At 36.1% G+C, this 23,326-nt stretch overlaps 1 protein-coding gene across 4 annotated transcripts in view; it reads left to right on the plus strand.

The window, feature by feature from the left end:
• Ssbp2 (single stranded DNA binding protein 2) overlaps positions 1-23,326 on the plus strand; it is a 253,386-nt gene that overhangs the window by 176,354 nt on the left and 53,706 nt on the right. For 2 of the 4 annotated variants that reach the window (XM_045133623.1, XM_045133624.1), the window contains exon 5: positions 5,632-5,721. The exons of the other annotated variants lie outside the window; for them this stretch is intronic. In XM_045133623.1, the coding sequence (XP_044989558.1) occupies positions 5,632-5,721 (90 nt within the window). The remainder of the gene's footprint in view (positions 1-5,631; positions 5,722-23,326) is intronic. 4 annotated transcript variants of the gene reach the window in all.

The raw sequence follows: 23,326 nt of genomic DNA on the forward strand, positions 1-23,326 counted from the left end.
ACTGGTTCTGTAGCATTCTGAGTAGATGCAAGTATTAATGTTTATCTAGATAAAGGGTAATTATGTTTTATGTTACATTGCATCTTTTATAATTTTATATCTTTCAGAAACATACAGAGAGGTGGTTTCCCTGTCAGAGTCCAATGACAAGGCAAATCCTTCACAAAAAATATGTTAGAAAGTACATATCTGAAAATACATGGTGAAAGCATGCTAATTAATATGACAGAAAAATCAGGATAATGATAATGTTTCTGTGTAGAAGTCCTATATATTGAATTTGGTTAGAAAATTTTCTCAAAGCCATGTTATTTGCATGATTTTCTTTTAAAACAGGGTATTATAATAAAATTTGACCCTAAACAATTATAAATATATTACATAATATTTTCCATGGTACTCAATGGGAATTCATATAAATCCAATGAAACAACTGCTTTGTAATAATAGTTCTTAATATAATTAAACAATTTATTGTGACTGAATTATCACCATACAGAATAATACATGCTTTATGAATTATGCCCAACAATAACTTTTTGTGTATCCTAATTAGATCATGGATAAAATTTGATTCATGTGCTAGAAGCAAACTTGAGTAATTCCAGCAAAGAAACCCATGCAATTTGGAGCTTTTTCCTTGTAAAAGCTCTAATTCTGAGTGATTCTTAATTAGGTGTTTATCAGTGTGTTTATTAAATAGATAAGTACAAGATATATAAGTTAGCAGATCAGCATGAGGAAGGCCTTGTCTGGCAGTGCACCCGTGAGTGCTTACCAAAGTAGGGTTCGTTCATGATCGTCATAGCGAACCAACTGGCACTCTAAGCTGAGTCCACGCAACACAAGGAAGAGCACGAGTGTGGCCGTCCCTTCCCAGTGACCACTTTTGGAGGAAAGAGTGCCTTTGGCTTTCAGGCTGGAAGGTTTCGTCCTGGTGAGAGAGCATGGCAAGCCTGATCAGGGAGCCTGAGTCACATTTCTACCTCCACAGGAAGGAACTAATCCCAGTGAGCTAATCCCTAACACCCAGTAGTTCAACTGCACTAGTAAACCTAGGTCACCACCCCAGCAACACTCCTTCTCTAGCAAGTCCCATCGCCCAAATTGCCAGGAGCAGAGGACCAAGTATTCAAGATACGTGATCCTACAAGGGAACATCACAGTCATATCACTGGGGGCTGGGGAATGGAGCCAGGTGTTAATAAACATCAGCAGGCTGAGCCAGTAGTGTTCACTCAAATTGTAGTCCAAAACGTAGTTTTGGTCAAAACAATTTGGACTAGTACTTTGTACACTGAATAATTACCAATATTCTATTCATTTCATGACTTTAGAAATAGAAATTACTATCAAACTGACTTGCAGTACTATGTACCATCAGTCAGTCACCTCCTCATTAAACTCCTCATTCTCAAGACAGCTTTATCTTTGTTCTCAAAGTTCAAAAGTTAGAACAGAAGACTCTTGGTAGAATTATACCATGGGGAAAAAAAGAAGTGCACCATAAGGATTTGGTATATCTTAAAATGTAGGGGGGAGACCTCAACAACAAGATGAGAGCCAGGCATGGCAGCATACTTCTGTAATCACAGCACTTGGGAGGTGGAGACAAGAGAATGAGGAAATTAAGGCCAGCCTGAGCTACACAAGAAACAATCTAAAAATAAAAGAAAAAGATATGTAAAAAAGAAAAAATATACAAAAGGCACATTTAAATCAGTGAGCAGGTAATGTAACCTTATCTGTTAATTATCCTGTTCAAAATTATAATCCTTTCCCTCTTTATTGTGAATCATTAAGACTTGCAATTTTGTTTTCCTAACATCACAATTAAATATATTTTGCTGTTTGATTGTTTTTGTTTTATTCAAAATCTTTCATTACTAGAAGGAAGTTTTGCTCCTCTTATGTCAGCAGTTGAACTGATACAATTAAATATCCTTGATTTTATCAAGAAAGTGAATATTTGAGTGAATTTACATAATAACTTTAAAGTTATAAAATGAATATTCAGAAGACATAATATAAAATGTATACATTACAAAGGTTCTCATATACCTTTAGATAATATAATCTAGCCCCCCCCCCCAAGAGCCAATCACTAAATATAATTGAATTTTACCTGTTTTTTTTTCTAACTTAAACTTTACACCTGTTGAATTTGGGGATAGATGTAAAAGAATGCTATTCCTCATGTACATACAGTGCTTTGGAAATAAAAAAAATACTAAATACACTTTTTAGGCAACTAGAGTTGAGGAGAAATATATTTGAAGTACGCTAAGCATCCAGAGGCTTGTGTGCTCAGTGGTACAGTATACAGGTGACAGTACACATGTATGTTGCTCTTTTATAAACGCGCTCACTGACACAGTACACACATGACGGTACACGTGTGTGTTGCTGTTTCACAAACACGCTCACCGACACAGTACACACGTGATGGTACACATGCGTGTTGCTGTTTCACAAATGCGCTCACCGACACAGTGTACACGTGACGGTACACGTGCATGTTGCTGTTTCACAAACGCACTCACTGATACAGTATACACGTGACGGTACGCATGCGTGTTGCTGTTTCACAACCGTGCTCACTGACACAGTACACACGTGACAGTACACATGCGTGTTGCTGTTTCACAAACATGCTCACTGCTACAGTAGACACGTGACGGTACACGTGCATGTTGCTGTTTCACAAAAACGCGCTCACTGTTACAGTGTACACGTGATGGTACACATGCGTGTTGCTGTTTCACAAACGTGCTCGCTGATACAGTTCACACATGACAGTACATGTGCGTGTTGCGGTTTCACAAACGCGCTCACTGACACAGTATACACGTGACGGTACGCGTGCGTGTTGCCGTTTCACAACCGCGCTCACCGACACAGTGTACACGTGACGGTACACATGCGTGTTGCTGTTTCACAAACGTGCTCACTGATACAGTACACACGTGACGGTACACGTGCGTGTTGCTTTTTCACAAACGCACTCACTGACACAGTGTACACGTGACGGTACACATGCGTGTTGCTGTTTCACAAACTTGCTTACTGTTACAGTATACATGTTCTAAAGGATAGACTGGTATGGTTTTCAAGATAGTTTTTTCTGTAGTTTTATTGTAAAACAATTTTCTATATTGCAATTAATTAAAATAAGTAATGGCACAGGAAATCTAGTTTTTAGTGCTAAGCAATTTGCACAGGGCAGTAACTGACAATCTTATGAACAGTTACCAATCCTCTTATACCCTTCCTCCCCATGCGCATTCCACTGCGCGTCCTCCTCAGTGGGGCTGTTGGTACTCACCAAAGGGTATGAATGCATCCATCAGTTTCTGTGGGGGTAGGAAAAAGTACTTCAGGATCTTCCTTCCCACCCTGTGTCTCGTACATCTTTCTGCTCCCTCTTCTGCAATGTGCCCTGAGCCTTGGTGTGTGAGGTATAAGTCTCCTTTAGTGTTGAGCTTTTTACAACCTCTGAATTTTGCTTTGAAGAGTTTCGAATGTCCAACACAAGGGGAATAGAACCAATATGTGATTTGTTTGTACAATAAAGTTCATAACAAAAAGAGAAGAAAATATGAGCCCTAAACACACACACACACACACACACACACACACACACACACACACACATATACATACACAGAATAGTGATGAAATTTTACTTCTGAGATCTATCTTAAGCTGAAAGTATTGTTGAGCATGTTTTCCTTATTGTAATACTGTATGTTATAATTCTTTAGATAATACTTCATTGCCTTGCCTTTCATCATTTAAAACATGCTATATAAGGCAAAATAGGGCAATAACCATATACAGTTAATGTATACTAAATTATACATTCTCTTTAAAATAGATTAATATATTAATGTTTTAACATCTAAGAAATACTATGTCCCCTTTTATATTTATGCTTTTTCAGAAGTTTAAAATATTGGTATTTATAGGTAAGCAACATTTCATATAATCATATTAAAATATAGATTTCCTTGACCTGCTAAAATTATTGACCTTTATTATTAAAAACTACAGGTACTGTGGAATAAAAGGTCCCTAGTATTTTATCAATTTATATCAAGAAATGTGTACTATAATATAGTGGATTTTTACCTCTAGTGAATAGTAATACACACACTGACATATACAAGTGAGAACAATGTGACAGGGTCATTGAATGCAGGACTTTCTTAGGTTTCATTTTGCAGCAGAACTGTTAGATCTCATCTCTCCTCAGTATATTCTAGTATCTTGGTGGTAAACTCATTCACAATTTTCTTTTCTTGTTGTTTTGAAATATACAACACATTGCTGTTATCTAATGTGAATTACAATACCAGAAGATCTTCCTCCCTGATATTGTATCTGCTGAATAATCTCTTCACTTCCTCTCCAACCTCTGCTAACCACCTTCTGTTCTCAACTGCTTTGATGTCACTCATTTAGATTCCTCATGAATCAAATCATGTGGTATTTATCTTTATCCTGGTTTATTTGAACCTAACAAAATGCTGTCCAGGTTTGTTTATGTTGTCATATTTTTAATGGATAAATAAAATTTCATTGTGTATAAATGACAACATTTCACTTATTCATCTATTGATTGACATTTGGGTTGATTGCATATTTTGTCTATTATTAATAGTGCTTCAAAACCAGAGGTGTGATGTCTCTTCAACATACTATTGTCTTTTCTTTGGACTATATAATCAGTAGTGAGATTAGTAGCTGACACAATGGTTCTATTTCTGATTTTTGGAGAACCCCTACATACTTTTTCCCATAGTGGCCTTGCTAGTTTTATGTCCTCATCTTGGCCCTTAGTGACTTTCTTAGTATTTGTAATATGTTTAAACAAATTGAAAAATAAAATCTACACATGAAAAACAGTTTTATATATAACTGCCGCATATAAGAATTAAAACTAGAACCTTGATTTGGTTGCAAAGAATCTAAGCCAAAATGTTTCATACTCCTATTTCTTGAAATGCTAATATTCCATGAAATAGTTTGTAAGTGGAAATAAACTTTGAATGTTTCAATCTGATATTTTTTCATAATTTGTATGGGGCCATCTCTTCAGATCTAATTTCCTTTTCTTCTTAAATCTCCTGTTTACATTCCATCCTCAACATACTATGTTATAATTTGGATAGCAGTTATATTGTATAAAAATTGAATAATGTATTACAACCTATTTATGATATAGAAAAATATGATATAAAATTCTATTCCAGCAATAACTAATTCAAACTTTTTCCTATATATCTTTTCATTCTTGACATTGTCATTTCAATTGCCTGTGCATTAAAATAAAGCATTTATTTAAACCTTTATCGTCATGTCACATTGCTACCACCATTTAATATGTGATTTGGATATATCATCTTATTAGCTTTGACCTCACAAGGATAAAAGAAACCTTGTTAAAGCCAAGGAGCCATTACTTACTATACTAACTGTTATACCTTAGCATACTTATAGAGTAAGAACATCACCAGCTTTCATTCCCAGGAAAGCAGAAGCATTCCTCCCTGCAATCTGTTTTCACTAGTCTTTGGTTTTTGCCTTCTTTGTAATGATGTAGGTTTGTTTCTCCTTTATTCTTTGCAGAGCGCTGCAGCAGCTCCCAGTCCAGTGCTAGGAAACATTCCCCCAGGAGATGGCATGCCAGTAGGTCCTGTGCCACCAGGGTTCTTTCAGGTACTCAGAGATTTCACTAGGAATGTTAAGGCATAGGAACTCCTGCTCGATTCTATTTGAAGGTGAATTAAAGAAGGAGGACAAGGCAGTTTTACTTCTAATTTAACTCTTAGGTAAATATAATGGTGTACAGCCAACTCTTGATTGTTTAGACTGGTTATCTATTATGTTTTTCTGCTGCCCTATGTTTTATTATTTGTTACAGTTAATATTAATTAGGCCATTTCATTGCTCAATTAAGGAAGAAACGTAGTTGGAGTTTAAATTAGCCCAATAAGCTGTCATGAATACTTTGTGGGAGAAGAGACCAAAGTTAATATTATGAAAAGACATGGAGTTTTGACTGTTCAATCTATCCATATTTCTCCCATCTAAGTACCAACCAGGCCTGATCCAACCCTGCTTATCTTCTGAGATCAGATAAATTTGGGCACATTCAGGATGGTATGGCTCTAGACTGCTATTCATATTTCTATAGACAAAAGATAACCAAGATTTGGCTGTACTTTCAAGATGTACCCAAGTCATAATCTATTTACTTAATAAAATTATAGGCAATATTAAAATACTTATGAGAATTATTTTTTGACTTTTCAACTGGACTACTTATTAATATAATCATATAATGTATGAAGATCAAATTTGAAACTATATATTTTAGTATTTTTAAATTTTAAGAACTATTTATTTTAGAATGAAATATATTGCTTTTTATTGTAGAGTATCTACATCTTAAATATGTATTATAACTCAACCAACAGAGATTCTGAAGTTTTTTATAGTTAATTTTATAATGCCCTTTGGAAGGTGCATAGAAATTAATATAATATGCTGTGTATTAATAAATTATAGTGGGTACTTATAAGTTAACTTATGATTTCAATTTTTGTTTGTCAAAATCATTGATACTCAGTTGTTAGTAATCCACACATTATTGTGGGGTACTTACAAATGTGAAAATGAAGAAATAACATTTTAATTAATTTTGCCTAAATGGATCAGTTAAATTAAAATTTCTTAATTGGAACAGTAACAAGTCTAGCCTTTTAAAAAATGTTTATTTGCCTATCTAATGCTTATTACTCAAGTAATGTATAATATATAAAAGTCAAATGAGAGTACACATTCTATCTTGGGGAGCTTTCTTATAATCTAGGAGCATAATTCTTTATTATTAAATAGTCAATCACCACTTAAGATAATGAAAATAGCTACCATTTAGAGAGTGTTTTGTGTGCTGTGCTTCATACACTATGTCGTACATCAACTCATCATTCCCATAACAACCCTGGGATTGAAGTAAGGATTGTTACCAGTCCCACTGTGGAGAACCAGAGCATCAGTATATAAATGATTTTCACAGAATCACAATGTCAAGGCTAGGGTTTAAATCATGACAAGCTGGACTTATGCCACTGAGATTATCTTTGAATATTGATTATTATTCATGAAATATTTCCTGCTTTTTTTTTTTCTTCACACTTTAGTCTTTTGCCAAAGATGGGTTGAGGGTAGAGAGTAAATCAGAAGAGTTTTGTCTAGTTGAGAATCTGTGGGAATACTCATGTGACACTGGTAAATGAGAATCTGTAAGAATTCTCCACGTGTGACACTGGTAAATGAGAATTTGTAAGAATGCTCCATATGTGACACTGGTAAATGAGAAGGTTGGTTGGGGAGAAATCCAAATTCTTTTCATTCTAGGATTATGCCAAGAATAAATCCATACATTTTCACTCTCACTTTTGGCAGAGTTAACCATTCTCCCATTCCTACCTTCTTTTTCAAATTTATGTAAAGAGTAGGTGAAATAGACTTACTGTCATTTTTATTATTCTAATGTGATTCATATTTGATTACCAGTAGATGTCAGACATTGTATTAGGAATCTAAAAATAACACACAGAGTGTATGGCTTCCTAAAGCTCATTGTTTTAGCTAAAGAGATAAGATTAAAAGTGGTAAATTTTGTGATGAGCAAGGTGAAATTTCAACTAAGTTTACCTGATTTGGAGATAAAAAATGGCTTAGAAAAAAATCATGTAAATAGGCAGAGGAGAACATGGGATTCATATAAACAAAAGTGTGGTGATAAGAAAATAAGCTGTGTTTCGACATTCAAAGTGTTATATCCAGACGGTGGGTGAGGGGAGGCAGAAGTTTCTGCTTTAATCTGTGGTGGATGGTCTTAAGTGCCATGATAGGAGCTTGAGTCTATTTAGTGTGCTTATAGGAGCCATCAGATCACTAAGGACAATGACCCATATATGCAATGGACATGTTTGGTACAAGTGTTTATAAAATCTCTGTCCTCTAAAAGCATATGGTGTGGTGAATGCGAAAAGTGATGATTAAGGCATGGAAATTTTGAAGATTGTACTCCTAGGGTAAATCAGACCACAAATATCAGTCTTAGGAGAGGGATAGTCAAGATATGGTTAAAATAATAAATCTAAATTACTATGTGTGATGAGTTAGGAGTTGGGCAATGGAAGCAGCAGAACAGGGATGAATCATATAGAAAGAAAATCTAGGGAAAACGCATTACAAAAACCTGTAGGGAAAAGGAGTACAGCCTGATGCACTAAAGAATAATGGTTGATGAGGCTGCAGAGGGAGCTGGAGGGTTAGGAAAGAATTTGAACTTGATCTTAAAGATAGTAATGAGCTATTGAAGAACTGAAGATACAGGAGAGGGGCATGCTTCTATTTGTATTGCTGGGAGGGAGGTTCCCACAAATAGTGTTAGACAGTTAGAACTGAACCTGCAGAGGAATGAGACTGGGAGAAGGAAGACTTGTCAGGAGACTGGTGCAGTAACTCAGATGAGACACAGTGATGGCCTCAATGAAGATAGTGAGAGCCCCTGCCATGCAAGCCTGAAGACCTGGGTTTGATCCCCCATTGCCCACATAGCAGCCAGACACTCTGATGGGCTTCTGTGACCCCAGCACATCTGTGAGAAGTAAAGACAGGAGAATTTTCTGGAATCTTGCAGGACATCTTGTCTGGAGAGCAGAGCAGTGAACAATGAGAAACCTTGCTTCAAATAAGGTGAAAGTGAGGACAGTTCCAAAGTTGTCCTCGGACTTGTACATAGGCACTTCTCGTGTATACAAGTGCCTGCATACTTGAACATATGTGCACACACAATGTACCTGTAGATCTGCTAGAGAGAAATTAGTAGACTTGAAGCAGAAATAAATGTGAGGCACTATATAAATAAAAGTATTTATTCACATCCTGAATTCTGGCTCCAATCTGAGTAAGGAGATATTTTCTACATTGAGATCACAGCATGGGGAGAATAGCTTAAGATGAGACAAATGGGCTGGAGAGATGGTGTAATGGGTAAGCGCTTGCCTGTGAAGCCTAAGAACTCCAGTTCAAGGCTCAATTCCCCAGGACCCGCGTTAGCCAGATGCACAAGTGGTCGCTCGCATCTGGAGTTCGTTTGCAGTGGCTGGAGGCCCTGACGTGCCCATTCTCCCTCCCTCCCTCCCTCCCTCCCTCCCTCTCTCTCTCTCTCTCTCTCTCTCCCTCTCTGTCTGTCTCTCTCAAATAAATAAATAAAAGTAAACAAAAAATTTGAAAAAGAAAAAAGATGAGACAAATGAGATTCCTGTATCCCTGTCAATTAGATATAGACCTACAGGATTAAGCTTAAGGCAGAGATCTAGATTAGAAGCTAAAACTTCAGGGTCATCATATTTAAGGACACTTGAATCCATAGAACAGATTACTGTTTAGAAGAAAAAGTACAGAATGAGGAAGGCTAGGGTTGTAGCTTGGATGTGACTGTTCATTCTTTGTATATACAAAGCTCTGAGTTCTATCCTCAGCACCCTGCAAACTCAGTGTGGTGGTTCATGCTTATAATCCCAACATACAGGAGATGAAGGATCAGAAGTTTGATGTCAGTATTGGCTATGTTTTAAGTTGGAGAACTGGGATACATTAGACCCTATCTCAAAGAAAGTTAGGGAAAGAAAGAAAAAGAGGTTGAGAGAGAGAAAGAGGATATATCATAAGACTACCTGTAAAGCCTACTAACATTTGAAAGATGAACAAAGGGAATAGAATCCATTACAGAGACTTGATGCAGGGGTAAAAATGAGTTACTTACACAGTAGCTCTAGAAACAGTTTCTGACAAAATTGGTGCAGTTAAATTAGGATGAAACATCTTATAATTGTGTTTGATAGTAGGCTTTGTTGGATGCCCAAATTATGTGTAGAAGAGAAGGAGTTAGAAGAATTGGTGATGATATTGCCTTTCCTACTTTGGATCTCTGGATAGTTTTAGTGTCTTTACCATTGTAAAGAACAATAGGAGATAGAAATGTTTTAGATACGTTTGAGTTTGATGCATGAGCCATTTCCATTTACCCAAACAAGCTATTTCAACTATTTCCCTTCTGAACCACATTTTAAAATGTCTAGTATTGAGCTACAGAGATGGCTTAGCAGTTAAAGCACTTGCCTGCAACACCTACGGTCCCGTGTTCAATTCCCCAGTACCCACACAAGCCAGATGCACAAGGTGGCACAAGTGCCCAGCTTTCATTTGCAGTGGCTTAGAGGCCCTGGCGCACCCAGTTCCCTTCCCTTCCTCCCTCCCCGCTCTCAAATAAATAAATAAAATATTTAAAATAAAATAAAGAGCTGGAGTGATGGCTTAGTGGTTAAGGCACTCACCTGCAAAGCCAAAGGACCCAGGTTTGAGTCTCCAAGACTCATGTGAGCCAGATACACAAGGTAGCACATGCATCTGGAGTGCATTTGCAGCAGCTGGAGGCCCTGGCATGCCCATTCTTTCTCTCTTCCTCTTTCTCTCTTTCAATTAAATAAAAATAATAATAAACAAAAGAAAATGTCTAGTCTTTTAAAAAAATCTCTGCAATACTGAAAATCTCAATCAAACTTTAAGAAGTAAATATGCTGTTATGTTCTAGTAATATAATGATGGGATCAAATAAGTCAAGTATTGACTATCAGCAATGTTTTTCTACAGTGATTATGCTTCGTAGTTATTCTGGCTATAATGTAGATCGTGCCTTTAATGAGTAGAAGTAACAGCAGATAATCATAGCTGGCATCCGAAAACCACTTTCTAGTCCAGTTTCAAAGAGATACTGTCCTCAAAGAGCAATCCAGATCTAGAGAACTGTGATAGGAAGTCATTTCTCAGTTCATAGACTACAGTGCCTAAGTTGAGGCACAGTTAGTGCACACAGTCTATGTAAAGCAAAGGAAGCTAAAAGGAATTATAGAATCCTTCCTCCATGTGACTGGGCCCACAAGGCTAGCTACAAGAGAAACAGTATCTCAAGCCAGAGATTCGGTATAACAGGTCTGTTGCACTCAAAGAAAGGAATACTAAACAGTTTACTATTTTGAATCAGTTACTTTCCTATTGCTGTGAGCAAATACCTGACTAGAAGCAACTTAAGGAAGGAAAGGCTTCAATTTGGCTTATAGTTTCAAGGAGAATGCCCATGAGTTGAGAGATGAGGTAGCAGGAACAGACTCAGCTCGTCAAGTTGGCAGGCAGGAAGCATATGGCAAATGGGAATTGATGCAGGCTATAAAATCTCAAGGCCTGACCCCAGTGACCCACTTCCTCAGCAAGCCTCCATCTCCTGAGGGTTCTGCAACCTTCCAGTGCCATGAGCTGGAGACCAAGTGTTCAAACTCATGGGCCTCTCCCATCCAAACTACAACACAACCTCATTGTAGCTATGAAATTCTTGAAGGTAGCTCACTCCCATTGCCTTTTACCTCTAGAAAAAGTGTAAGAGTATAGAATAAGGAAACACAAATCTTCTTTAAGGATAGCTGACATTGGAGTAGACCCTAGAGGGATTAAGATAGTAGAATTAAATGAATAAAGAATAATTTATAATTAACACATCAGGTAAGAGCTTAAGCAGTTCTATGTGGTACTCAATTTGTGATTATAATGTAAATAAAGTACTTGAAAATTGTCCTGAATAGACAAATATACTTTTTTTTAATTCCCATTTACATTAAAGAACACCCCTTTCATCTCCATTATATAAATAACTTAAATTTCATTATCAAATGGCATTATCACAGACTTTAAACTTATGAAATCATAATTATTACAGCTAGCTTTAACTCGCACATTAAAAACCATGATTAATATACAAGTCACTTAATATAAGTCCATTCTAAAAGCAGGTTTTAAGTTAGCATACTTCTTTTTGTGACCTTGTTCCCACTTGTGTTACTTAATTTTCTTGTCATTTTGACAAAAATACCTGACAGAAACAACAGAGAGAGGAGAGGTTTTCTTTGGCCACTTTGGAGGGACTATTCTAGCGTGGCTGGGTGGCACAGTGGCAGGAACAGCTCATGCCTTAGCGGTGGGAGCTGCCTATGCAACTTGTCCACATCTTGGTGGACCAGGTAGCGGAGAGCAGGACTGTGAGTGGCTGTAACCGTCAAAGGCCTGCCTTCAAAACCCCAGTATCTGCCAGCCACGCTCTACCTCCTAAAACTTTCATAAACTCCCAGAAGAGTGCCACCAGCTGGGAAGCACTTCAGATGCAAACCATAACACTACTAAAACTTGTTTTTATTAAAAAGAGAGCTTCCTTTGCTTAGTAAGAAAACAATTAAGTGAAATCAGTGGGATTAGTTGGACATGCAAAAGGAGGTACCAGTTTAATAAAATAAAGGGATTTAAAGAAAGACCCATACTTGTTTACTTGGGAGTCCTTTATCAGAGGAATGTTTGTGTCAGAGATTATGTAAATCCTCACAGAATACTAACCATGGACCTGGTTGATGGTTTCAAAGCTCTCTTTAATCAGAAAGCCACCCTGTTGGGATCAGAGACATGACAGTGGGAGTAACCAACAAACTTAATACAGTTTGTCAGTTTTTGTAAAATAAATATAGTATTGCATCCAATCTTATGTAGCCTTTCAAAATCTTAATGGTATATGAAAAAAATGGAATAACAGTACAAATCTGATATATGTATGTATATATATTTACAACTATGCACATTCATGCAAATAGTATTTATTCAAAAACACAAACCAAGGACTTAAATGATTGCAACTTTATAGGTTGAGGCAACAGTATTTCTTTAGACCAATTTAGATTTTGTTTATGTATAATGATCAAAGTAATTTACTGAGTCTATGTAAAGTATTTAATCTTTCGTGTTTTGAAAAACAGAGGATTAACTCTGTTACAAGATGCTATAAGTTTATAGATAAGTAACAAGAAAACCTCCTGTGAACTTGTGATAACTTATCAATTGCTCAATGAAAGACCATTTCTTATTTCTGAAAAGGGGTAAAAATGCTTTATCTTTTCCTCCACCCACCTTTTATGAAAGAAGACATCCAGGAAGGAAACTATTCCTTGCTTTCCACTTTCATAAACAAACACACTCATATATTGATATAAAAACATAATATAATATTTGGATAACTACCAATGTAGATAATGCCTGAATCTACCTATAACTAATGTGGGAAATGTGTAAATTTATAATTTGAGTGTGTAACATTCTATAGACTTTTTCATTTTTCCATGTATTGTGTTTTGCTTTGATATTTATCTTAATATATTTATTATAACCTCTATGTCTTTAGATTTCTTAGTTCAAAGTGTTGAAAATTAGTCATCTATTGATGTAGGATTAGAAATGTAAGGCTTTGTGTATGAAGATTATAAGCATGTGTTGAACACAAGTATATCAAGCAATTTAGCTTCAGACCAAAGTGGCCATCTGTAATTCAGCCTCCAGTTTGATGAGGACTGTGATGTACTGGAAACCCTTTGCTGCCGGTGTGTAAGCCACGTTTTCTTGCAGGACAAGGGTCAGTAACACTAAGGCTACTTTGCCATCTAGTGGTTGTTTGCAGATGCCTGCATTTGTGAGGCACTGCCTTCCAAAGTTGCTATTTTTAGTCAGACTGCACTCTAGCAAGCAGACCTAATGCTTTCACATAGTAATAATACAAAAAGAAGAAAAAAATAGGAATTTCTCCCATGTCTGCATGATGATAGTATTTACTGCAAAGGCTCAGCATAAGCAGCATTCATAACCTAATAAGACATAACTAGAGCTCATGCTAATATTCTTGATACTTTGAAAGTAAAAGAATCTAAATGACTCAAAAAAGAAAAAAATGATTACTTATTCCAACACTGAAAACTGGAAAGAAAAATCTCAGATGAAAATATTTTTGCAAGCTGGATTAAAGGATTCTGAGAACTAAATATTTATTTAATTTCTGAAAATAAGTTAAACATTTTTGAAGATACCTTTATCTATACTCATCTACTTAGACTTTCTGAAATCTAGTCATTTCGTTATCAGAAGCACCTGTATTGTCCTAATATTTATACATACAATTAAATAGTCCACATGCCTTCTCTTCCAGTGATGTGCCTTTCTTCTTATCTATTCTGACCATGCCTGGTATAGAAAGTAGCCTTTGACAATATAGTCAAAACCCAAAGAAACTCCTTTTTCTGCTCCTAATAGTTATAGATATCATCTTAAATCTTAATGAATCAAAATATTAGTTATGATGTAAGTTCTTACTTTGTTGTATAGTGTAGTGAAAATCTAAATAACCATACCCTTGTATAGCAGTGTGTGTGTGTGTGTTTTATTAAATGCAGACATTAGAAACAGGATGTCTCAGGTTTAAATGCACTGGGTTTGAATAATAGAGGTTGAGGAAAACTGGCTTTTTATCAAAGCTCAAGTAGTTAAAGTTAAACATAATTCTCTTAAAAATGTAATTTTAAATCTTTAAAGAACAGAGATTCTAAATGTTGGAAATAGAGCAAGCCTTTTCCTGGTAGAAAGATAAAAGCACTGAAAACATAAAGGTGCCTGGCAGCTGCTGGCTTTGATAATGCTACCCTGCAGTTGTGGTAATAGTTTTTCTGGCCTCAACTATTAGAACAAATTAAAAGTTCTCAGCTTGAGTTAACTAATAAGGTGTTTTTTAAAACTTGTATCTCAGACAACTGAAGACCCTACAGCAGTGACTGCGTGGTCAGAGTGAAGGAGCAAGCATAGGTGCAAAGTCTTTGCTTGGGTCTCCAGCCTAGAACAGAATGAAGCTCTGCCTTGTTAGAAACACAGATGTTGTTTGTCATGAAGTTGGCTTTACCATCTGAGGCCAGTATTTATTTGGTTTTTCTTTCACTTTTGTGCTTTGCCCAAAAGCTAACGGTGTCAAGATAATTACTATAAATCAATTAAAAATATTCTAAAACCATATAAATAATATAAGCTTAGATATTTATTTTTAAATAATTTGAAATGGTAGTCTTGCTTTTAGAAATGTGTTATTAAAATTCCTCCCAGAGCGCTTTGGTTTGTATAGTCCCTTGATAAAGTATATAGAGCAGATTACAAATATGCCAAAGCTATTTATAATTCAGTTTTAGTTTTGATTTTTTACAGAAACAAAAAACGTTCATTCTTTAGGAAATTAAAGATAAGAAATGTATGATTAAATATACCTGATCCCAAACTGAGCATGGTGGCTCACACCTGTAACCCCAGACAGACTTCAGCAATCTGAAGTAAAAAGATGCTATGAGTTCAAATCCAGCCTGAGCTACAGTTATTTACATATGAGCCTGGGCTAGAGTGACCCCTTACCTCAAAATTTTTCTATTTCTATAAAACTCTGTTCTGTGGGAACACTAATACAGCTCAAACAGGGGCTGAGTAGCTTCCAAAACAGACCACATTTATATGGAAGCTACCAAAGGAGCTGGTACGATCGCTCTGTTTCCAAGGAAAGTGAAAGCTTGTGTCATCAGCCACTTACATCAGCAGACCCAGCTTCTTTCCACTCTATTCTTCTCTTCGTTCCTCCCTCCCTCCCTCCCTCCCTCCCTCCCTCCTTCCTTCATTTTCTTCCTTTCCCTTCCTCTCTTCTTTCTTTTCTTTCTTTCCTTCTTTCTTCTTTTCTTTTCCCCTCCCTTCCTTCCCTCCCTCCTTCCCTCCTTATGATAGGATCTGATTATGTAGTCCGTGCTTGCACCTTGTAGCTCTTTGCCTGCCTCGGCCTCCTGAGGACTGCGTTTATAGACGGTGACACCACTCCTGTCTCACTTTTTTTTTTTTTTTAACAAATCCTTTTAGCTCAGTATGCTATTTGAAGGAATTTTGCCAACTCAGTAGAAACTTTCATTACATATCAGGATACCAGAAGGGTAACGGCAATATGCAGCATCTAAAATAATTTTTTATGAATGGTAGTTAAGTAAAAAGCCTCATCTAGAAAAACATACATAGAAATATGAATCGAACTAGGGAAAACTGATGAGATTAATAGATTTACATTATTTAGTGGAAGTTAGTGTTTTTATATTATTAGTTAATTTTAGCTTTTTAAATTAAGTCACCCTAATACCCTAACCTGTATTATACATGTCAACTATTTATTTTAATGCTTAAATGGCTATATTTTTAAATGTGAATTGATCTGACATTGTCACCCTAGTCTCACAAAAGTGTGTGTGTGTGTGTGTGTGTGTGTGTGTGTGTGTGTGTGTTTGTCTGTTGGTATTTCTGAATGCATATGGATCAATATTCAGATTACTAATTTTCAAAGTTTCATAGTACATTAGAGAGCATAGTCACTCTCAATCCAGAAGTCTGCGCACGGACACTTATATTCAGTGATCACATGGTAGAGGCCCAAGAGGCAGGCACATCATGTGATTGCAATATTTAGGCTGAGTCCTCATAAAAGTTATCAACTTGTTTTTAGCTGTGCTGTGTGGTATTAGCCTTGCCAAAACACCATCAAGGAACTGAATCTATTATTGCCTTATAGTCATTATATATGAGTTATTTTAATGAACTGTTGTTAGTGATAGAATGTCTAACATACATGGGAAATAAACTGCATGTATATGCTGATCAACAGAATATGCCAACACAACTATGTCATTGTGAACTAAATTAGTTTAGTACTTGTTATACTTAAAATGTATTAATCAAGAGTATCTTATCTGCTTGGGTGTCAGTGATGTCTGATGGAGACATTCATGAAAATCAGAAAAGAATGAATTGTAAAGGACCATTAAATTTATTTGATACATAACTTATACATCATTACATGTCTACAGAAGACTCTTGAATCACATCATGGAATTGTAAAAATATGTAAACATTCTGGTACAAAGTATGGCAGAGATAAAGCAAGGAAGTCATAATACACTAATGATTTTCAAACTATCTCCAGTAGAATTATTGGGAGCATATGACTTCATAAAAGTTAACATATTTAAGCTAAAAAAGGATTTACATGTAAGAAAAATATAGAGTACAAATCTGTGGAGGGAAATTCATGTAAAGAGAATTAACAAAATATGCAGTAAACAAAAAATAATATTTCATTTTTAAAATACTATTTGTGTTTTTAGTTTCATGGTTTGGTTTTGGCTTATGGTGTACATTTAGTTACACCACAAGGACTATGGCTAATTATATCCTGTTATTATTTAATTTTCTAAAAGCATATTTTAAGGATTCTATAATATTTTTAATTTTTTTCAAGCAAAGAGTCTTCTTAAATATTTATTTTTTATTTGAGAGAGAAAGAGGGAAGGAGGGAGAGAGAGAGAGAGAGAGGAGAGAATGGGTGTGCCAGGGCCTCCAGCCACTGCAAACGAACTCCAAGCACATGCGCCACTTTGTGTATCTGGCTTACTTGGGTCCTGGGAATCGAACCTGGGTCTTTTGGCTTTGCAAGCCAGTTCCTCAACTGTTAAGCTATCTTTCCAGCCCTATAATACTTTTTATGTCATAGATTTATGTGTTAAGCTCTTCATTAGCTTCATAGTGAACTCGTGTCCTATTGATGATGCTCTTCCACTTACCGTAATGAGTGATCACATTGTAGTGAACACATGTCATACTGATGATGTTCTTCCACTTACCATAATGAGTGATCACACCACAGTGAACACATGTCACATTGACGATGCCCTTCCACTTGTTGCCGCTCCCCAGCTGTCTTCCTTTCTCAGCTAGTATTCATTTTCCTTATTTATTTATTTATTTATTTATTTATTTATTTATTGGCTGGGCTTCCTGGCATACACCTTTATATGAGAGAAACAGAGGGAGAGACTACAAAAATTGGTGCACCAGGGCCTGCAGCCACTGCAGTCAAACTCCAGACACATGTGCCCCATGTGGGCATGGTACATGAGTCACCTTATGTGTCTGGCTTATGTGGGATCTGCAGAATTGGAATATGGCTTCTTTGGTTCCACAGGCAAGGGCCTTAACTGCTAATCCATCTCTTTAGCCTTGTCAGCATTAATTTTAACACAGATTAATATACCAAAAGGTATATATGTTATTAAAACTTCATCAAAATATATAAGAGAGACAGAGAGCTTATGAAATTTGTTTTGTTTCAGCTGTAGCATTTCTGGTGAATCAAGCACACATACTAATTTGTGTTTTATATGCAAATTAGCTTGCTTAATAGAAATACCATTGCTTCTTCAGCTTCTCACGTTTGAGTGGGGACAGGGTAAAGCACTCTACACTAAGTGAATGGTTACAAAGTTATGGGCGCCTGGGAAGAAATGCTGAATCAGGCCGTTTGTTCACAGTTGGTGGTCTGTAAGAATTAAGGAAGTATGTGTACAGCCATCGTTCAATAAAGCTGTCCCTGGAGCAGAGTTACAGAGGTAGGAAAACTGAAATGGAAGTTCAGAATATTGATCTTTTGTTTTTATTTTTATAAAAAGGTTTATCTAGTAAACTCTAAAAAGTAATTATTCCTCTTTAAAAATTCAAAAAGTATTCAAAAGCATACTCAAAAGGATTATATAGGTAATATTTTATTATAAATATGTAAGATAGAGTATGAAGTAAGGAAAATCTTTCTTATATGGAAGCAAAATTTAAACTTCCATGAATATGGGCATAATAGACAATAATAATCCTTCAAAATTTAATCACACTCATCCTAAAATAAATTATGATCTGGCATGATTTTATTCTCTAAAAGACTGTGTTGAGAAAGTGATCTGTGCCATTGGTTTATATTTCTTCTAGAGTATTTTTCCTTTTATTTTGTAATTAAATCTTTATTGATTTTCTGATAGTTTACTTTTTTATTTCAATTTTGCATCATCCATTTTCTTTTAGGCTGCTTTGTCGGTTTGAGATTCTATAATAAAAATGTCATAGATCAGGTAGTTTAAGCAACAGAAATGTCTTCCTCAGGGTCATGAAGACAGAGATCATTCAAGACAAGGAGCTGGGCCAGGATGTGAGTCACTTGCTAGGATGCACAAAGCCCTGGGTTCCATCCCAAACACTGCATAAACTCTGTGTAGTAGAGCATACCTAATCACAACACTAGAAACTTGAAGGCAGGAAGATCAGAAGTTCAAGTCACCCTCCACTACATACTGAATTCCAGGCCAGCCTGGGTTATCAGAAAATTAAGTTCCTGGTTTGTAGATGGTCATTTGTTCACAAGGAAGTGGTCATCTCTCAGTTCCTACTTATAAAGGAACTAATCATCTTGTAAATTCTACCTTCCAAACCCAGTTACCCCACAGACCCCAATCTCCAGAACAGCACTGTATTGGGGATTATTTTCAGCATATGAATTCAGTGAGGAAACAGACATCTGAAGTGTAGGCAAATAACTGAAATATGTAGAATAAGAATATTTAACTATGAATGTAGTTTTTATATGTTCAAGTACTATCTATGCTGCCCAGTGTATCATACATTACTTTTTAACAGCCTTATCTAATGTTGTCTAATTTGGAAACTTTTAAAAAAGCATAGCCTAGATGTTCACTCATTTGTAGCACTATGTGTTGATCAAGCAGGGATGGTGTACTGTGACTCAGAGGGAAGATACCAGATTGAACCTTTATTTTTTGAGGGGGGAGGCTTTCATTGATATAAGCCATTTAGTGAGCACTCTATTTTTCCCAAATCAGTGACTAATACAGAGAACAGATTTTTTCCAGCAAATAATTTTTTTGTATTAATTATAAGACTATGAACTTTGAAAAATCCTAAGGAGAATACAGTTATCTTTACCCACTTTTTCTCACTAAGATATTCAAATACCTTAAAGTATACTTTTGTGAGTGATTAATAAATATTTGTTGATTGAGAAAATTTTACTAACTATTCTCATCATGAAAAAATTAGGACACAACAAATAACACTATCGTTTGTTCACTGTTTCTTCTGTAACAATGTTTTTCTTCAGAAAATATGGTGACACTTTTATCCTATTCTTTAGTAATAATCTGTGCTATAGAAGCAATATGTCTTTAACTCTATCCCACATCTCATATATTTACAACTGTCTATAACATATGTATTTAACTCCACCCCACATCTCACATATTTACAACTGTTTATAACATATGTCTTTAGCTCCACCCCACATCTCACATATTTACAACTGTCTATAACATATGTCTTTAGCTCCACCCCACATCTCACATATTTACAACTGTTTGTAACATGTCTTTAACTCTACCCGGAATCTCACATATTTACAACTGTCTGTAAAATATGTCTTTAGCTCCACCCTACATATCACATATTTACAACTGTCTATAACATATGTCTTTAACTCCACCCCACATCTCACATGTATTTACAACTATCTATAACATATGTCTTTAGCTCCACCCTACATATCACATATTTACAACTGTCTATGACATATGTCTTTAGCTCCACCCCACATCTCACATGTATTTACAACTATCTATAACATATGTCTTTAACTCCACCCCACATCTCACAGATATTTACAACTGTCTATGACATATGTCTTTAGCTCCACCCCACATCTCACATGTATTTACAACTATCTATAACATATGTCTTTAACTCCACCCCACATCTCACATATTTACAACTGTCTATAACATATGTCTTTAGCTCCACCCCACATCTCACAGATATTTACAACTGTCTATGACATATGTCTTTAGCTCCACCCCACATCTCACAGATATTTACAACTGTCTATGACATATGTCTTTAACTCCACCCCACATCTCACATATTTACAACTGTCTATAACATATGTCTTTAACTCCACCCCACATCTCACAGATATTTACAACTGTCTATGACATATGTCTTTAGCTCCACCCCACATCTCACAGATATTTACAACTGTATATGACATATGTCTTTAACTCCACCCCACATCTCACATATTTACAACTGTCTATGACATATGTCTTTAGCTCCATCCCACATCTCAACATGTTTACAACTGTCTATAACACACTAGTCTATCTTTAGAGATAATAATGGTAGCACTTAACACTGAATCATGAGTCCCATATTTTATAAAGGATTTGGGGGTGGGGAGATGGCTCAAGAAAGTGCTTGCCATGCAGGCAATGCCTTAGAGCCAGATTTGGTAATGTGTATCTATAATCCCAATGCTGGGGAGACGGAGACAGGAGGACTCCCAGGAGTTGCTCACTAGTGAGTTTAACTGATCAGTGAGCTCCAGGTTTTAGTGAGAGACTCTGTCTCACAAAATAAGGTGTAAAGCAGTTGAAAGACACTTACCATTCACCTCTAGCCTGAACATGCTCAGGTGCACATGTGCACACATACCCGTACACATGTGAGGACATACCCCAAGAACACACACACACACATGCCTACTTGCCACATTCACAAACACATGTAAAAAATAAAATTAAGTAAAAGATTTTGAAAAGAATCTGTCCCAGAGCTTTCATTTTATGGCTAAGAAACAAAAGCCTCAAAAGCTTATTAGCTCAAGGTTGTTCTACTAATTAGTAGTGGTACAAAAACTAAAATTCAGACCCCTGCCTCTGAGACAGATTATTTTTCACTTACATTATTAATAAATTTTTCAAAGGATTTGATGTTGCATTTAAGTAAAAAATTCAAACAAAATAAACATTGCCCCCAATATAAAGAATAACTTCATGGGCTGGAGAGATGGCTTAGCGGTTAAACACTTGCCTATGAAGCCTAAGGATCCCTGTTTGAGGCTTGATTCCCCAGGACCCACGTTAGCCGGATACACAAGGGGGCGCATGCATCTGGAATTAGTTTGCAGTGGCAAGAGGCCCTGGCACTCCCATCCTCTCTGTCTATCTGCCTCTTTCTCTCTCTATTGCTCTCAAATAAATAAATAAATAAATTTTGTTTATTTTTTTAAAGAATAAGTTCATGCTCTAAACAAAGGATTCTTTAAAAATTTGTTATTTCCATGTTACCTATCCAGAGACTACTAAATGTCTATCAGTAGATAAAATTTATATTACCAGCTGATAATCTGTGAAACAGATAAATGTTTGTCATAATGATAAATTTAACTTCTTTTTTTAAATTTAATTTATTAGTTTTCTTTTCAGTAAATACAGGCAGTTTGGTACCATTGTTTAGGCTCATCTGTGATCTACCCCCTCCCATCGGACCCTCCTTGTTGATGTAAATGGGTCGTGCATTGTGGAGTTAGCCCCCAGTTATTGGTATGATATGATTGTAGTTTAGATAGTAGAGCCAAATGGTCTCAGTTGTTGTTGTGCAAACTCTTTCAGAGTTTGCTGCCGTGTCTATACATGCTAATTCATTAGTCAGATCAAGACTTATGTGGTTGTCTAGCTAGTTTAAGGTAAGGGACAATCACAATAGTTAGAATTTGTAAAGCACTGATTACTTTTTTAGTAAAAATATTTTAACCAAAGCCAGGTGTGGTGGTGCACGCCTTTAATCCCAGCACTTGGGAGGCAAAGGTAGGAGGATCACCTTGAGTTCAAGGCCACCCTGAAACTACATAGTGAATTCCAGGTCAGCCTGATCCAGAGTGAGACCCTACCTCGAAAAAAAAAATTCAACCAAAGTAATTATATGTTTTTATGTAAAAATATATTATCTGAATTTACTACATGTTTGGCATTATGCTTTAGGAGAGAGAGCGAGAGAGAGAGAGTGTGCGTGTGTGTGTATATGAGCATGTGCATGTGTGTAGGGAGAGGAGAGGGTTTACAAATGGCTGTTCCCCTTCTTCCCTCCATCCTTCCCTGCATCCTTTCTTTTCCTATTGCAAACATAAATTCAAATTTCTTATTGGAAAGCATTTAAGAAGACCTAAATCAACCAAAAGCAGGCAGAACCTGTCTTTCCTGGCATTTATAGGGATCTATACATTTCAAGCCACCACATATACTGATCTTTTCATAGAAGTCCCTGCCAATACCTGGAAGTCAGGTATGAAAGTATAGATAATCTCACCAAAGAATATTCATTCACAATCTGATTAGAAAGAATATTGTCCCATCAAGAATTGCATTAAGTTGCCAGGCGTGGTGGCGCACACCTTTAATCCCAGCACTTGGGAGGCAGAGGTAGGAGGATCACTGTGAGTTCAAGGCCACCCTGAGACTACATAGTGAATTCCAGGCCAACAAGAGCTAAAGTGAGACCCTACCTTGAAAAACCAAAAAAAAAAAAAAAAAAAGAATTTCATTAAGTCAACACCTAAATATCTTTTTTACTTCCAAGTGAACATAAAATCTCAAGT

The sequence above is a fragment of the Jaculus jaculus genome, chromosome 14 (assembly GCF_020740685.1).
Source record: "Jaculus jaculus isolate mJacJac1 chromosome 14, mJacJac1.mat.Y.cur, whole genome shotgun sequence".
Lineage (NCBI taxonomy): Eukaryota > Metazoa > Chordata > Mammalia > Rodentia > Dipodidae > Jaculus > Jaculus jaculus.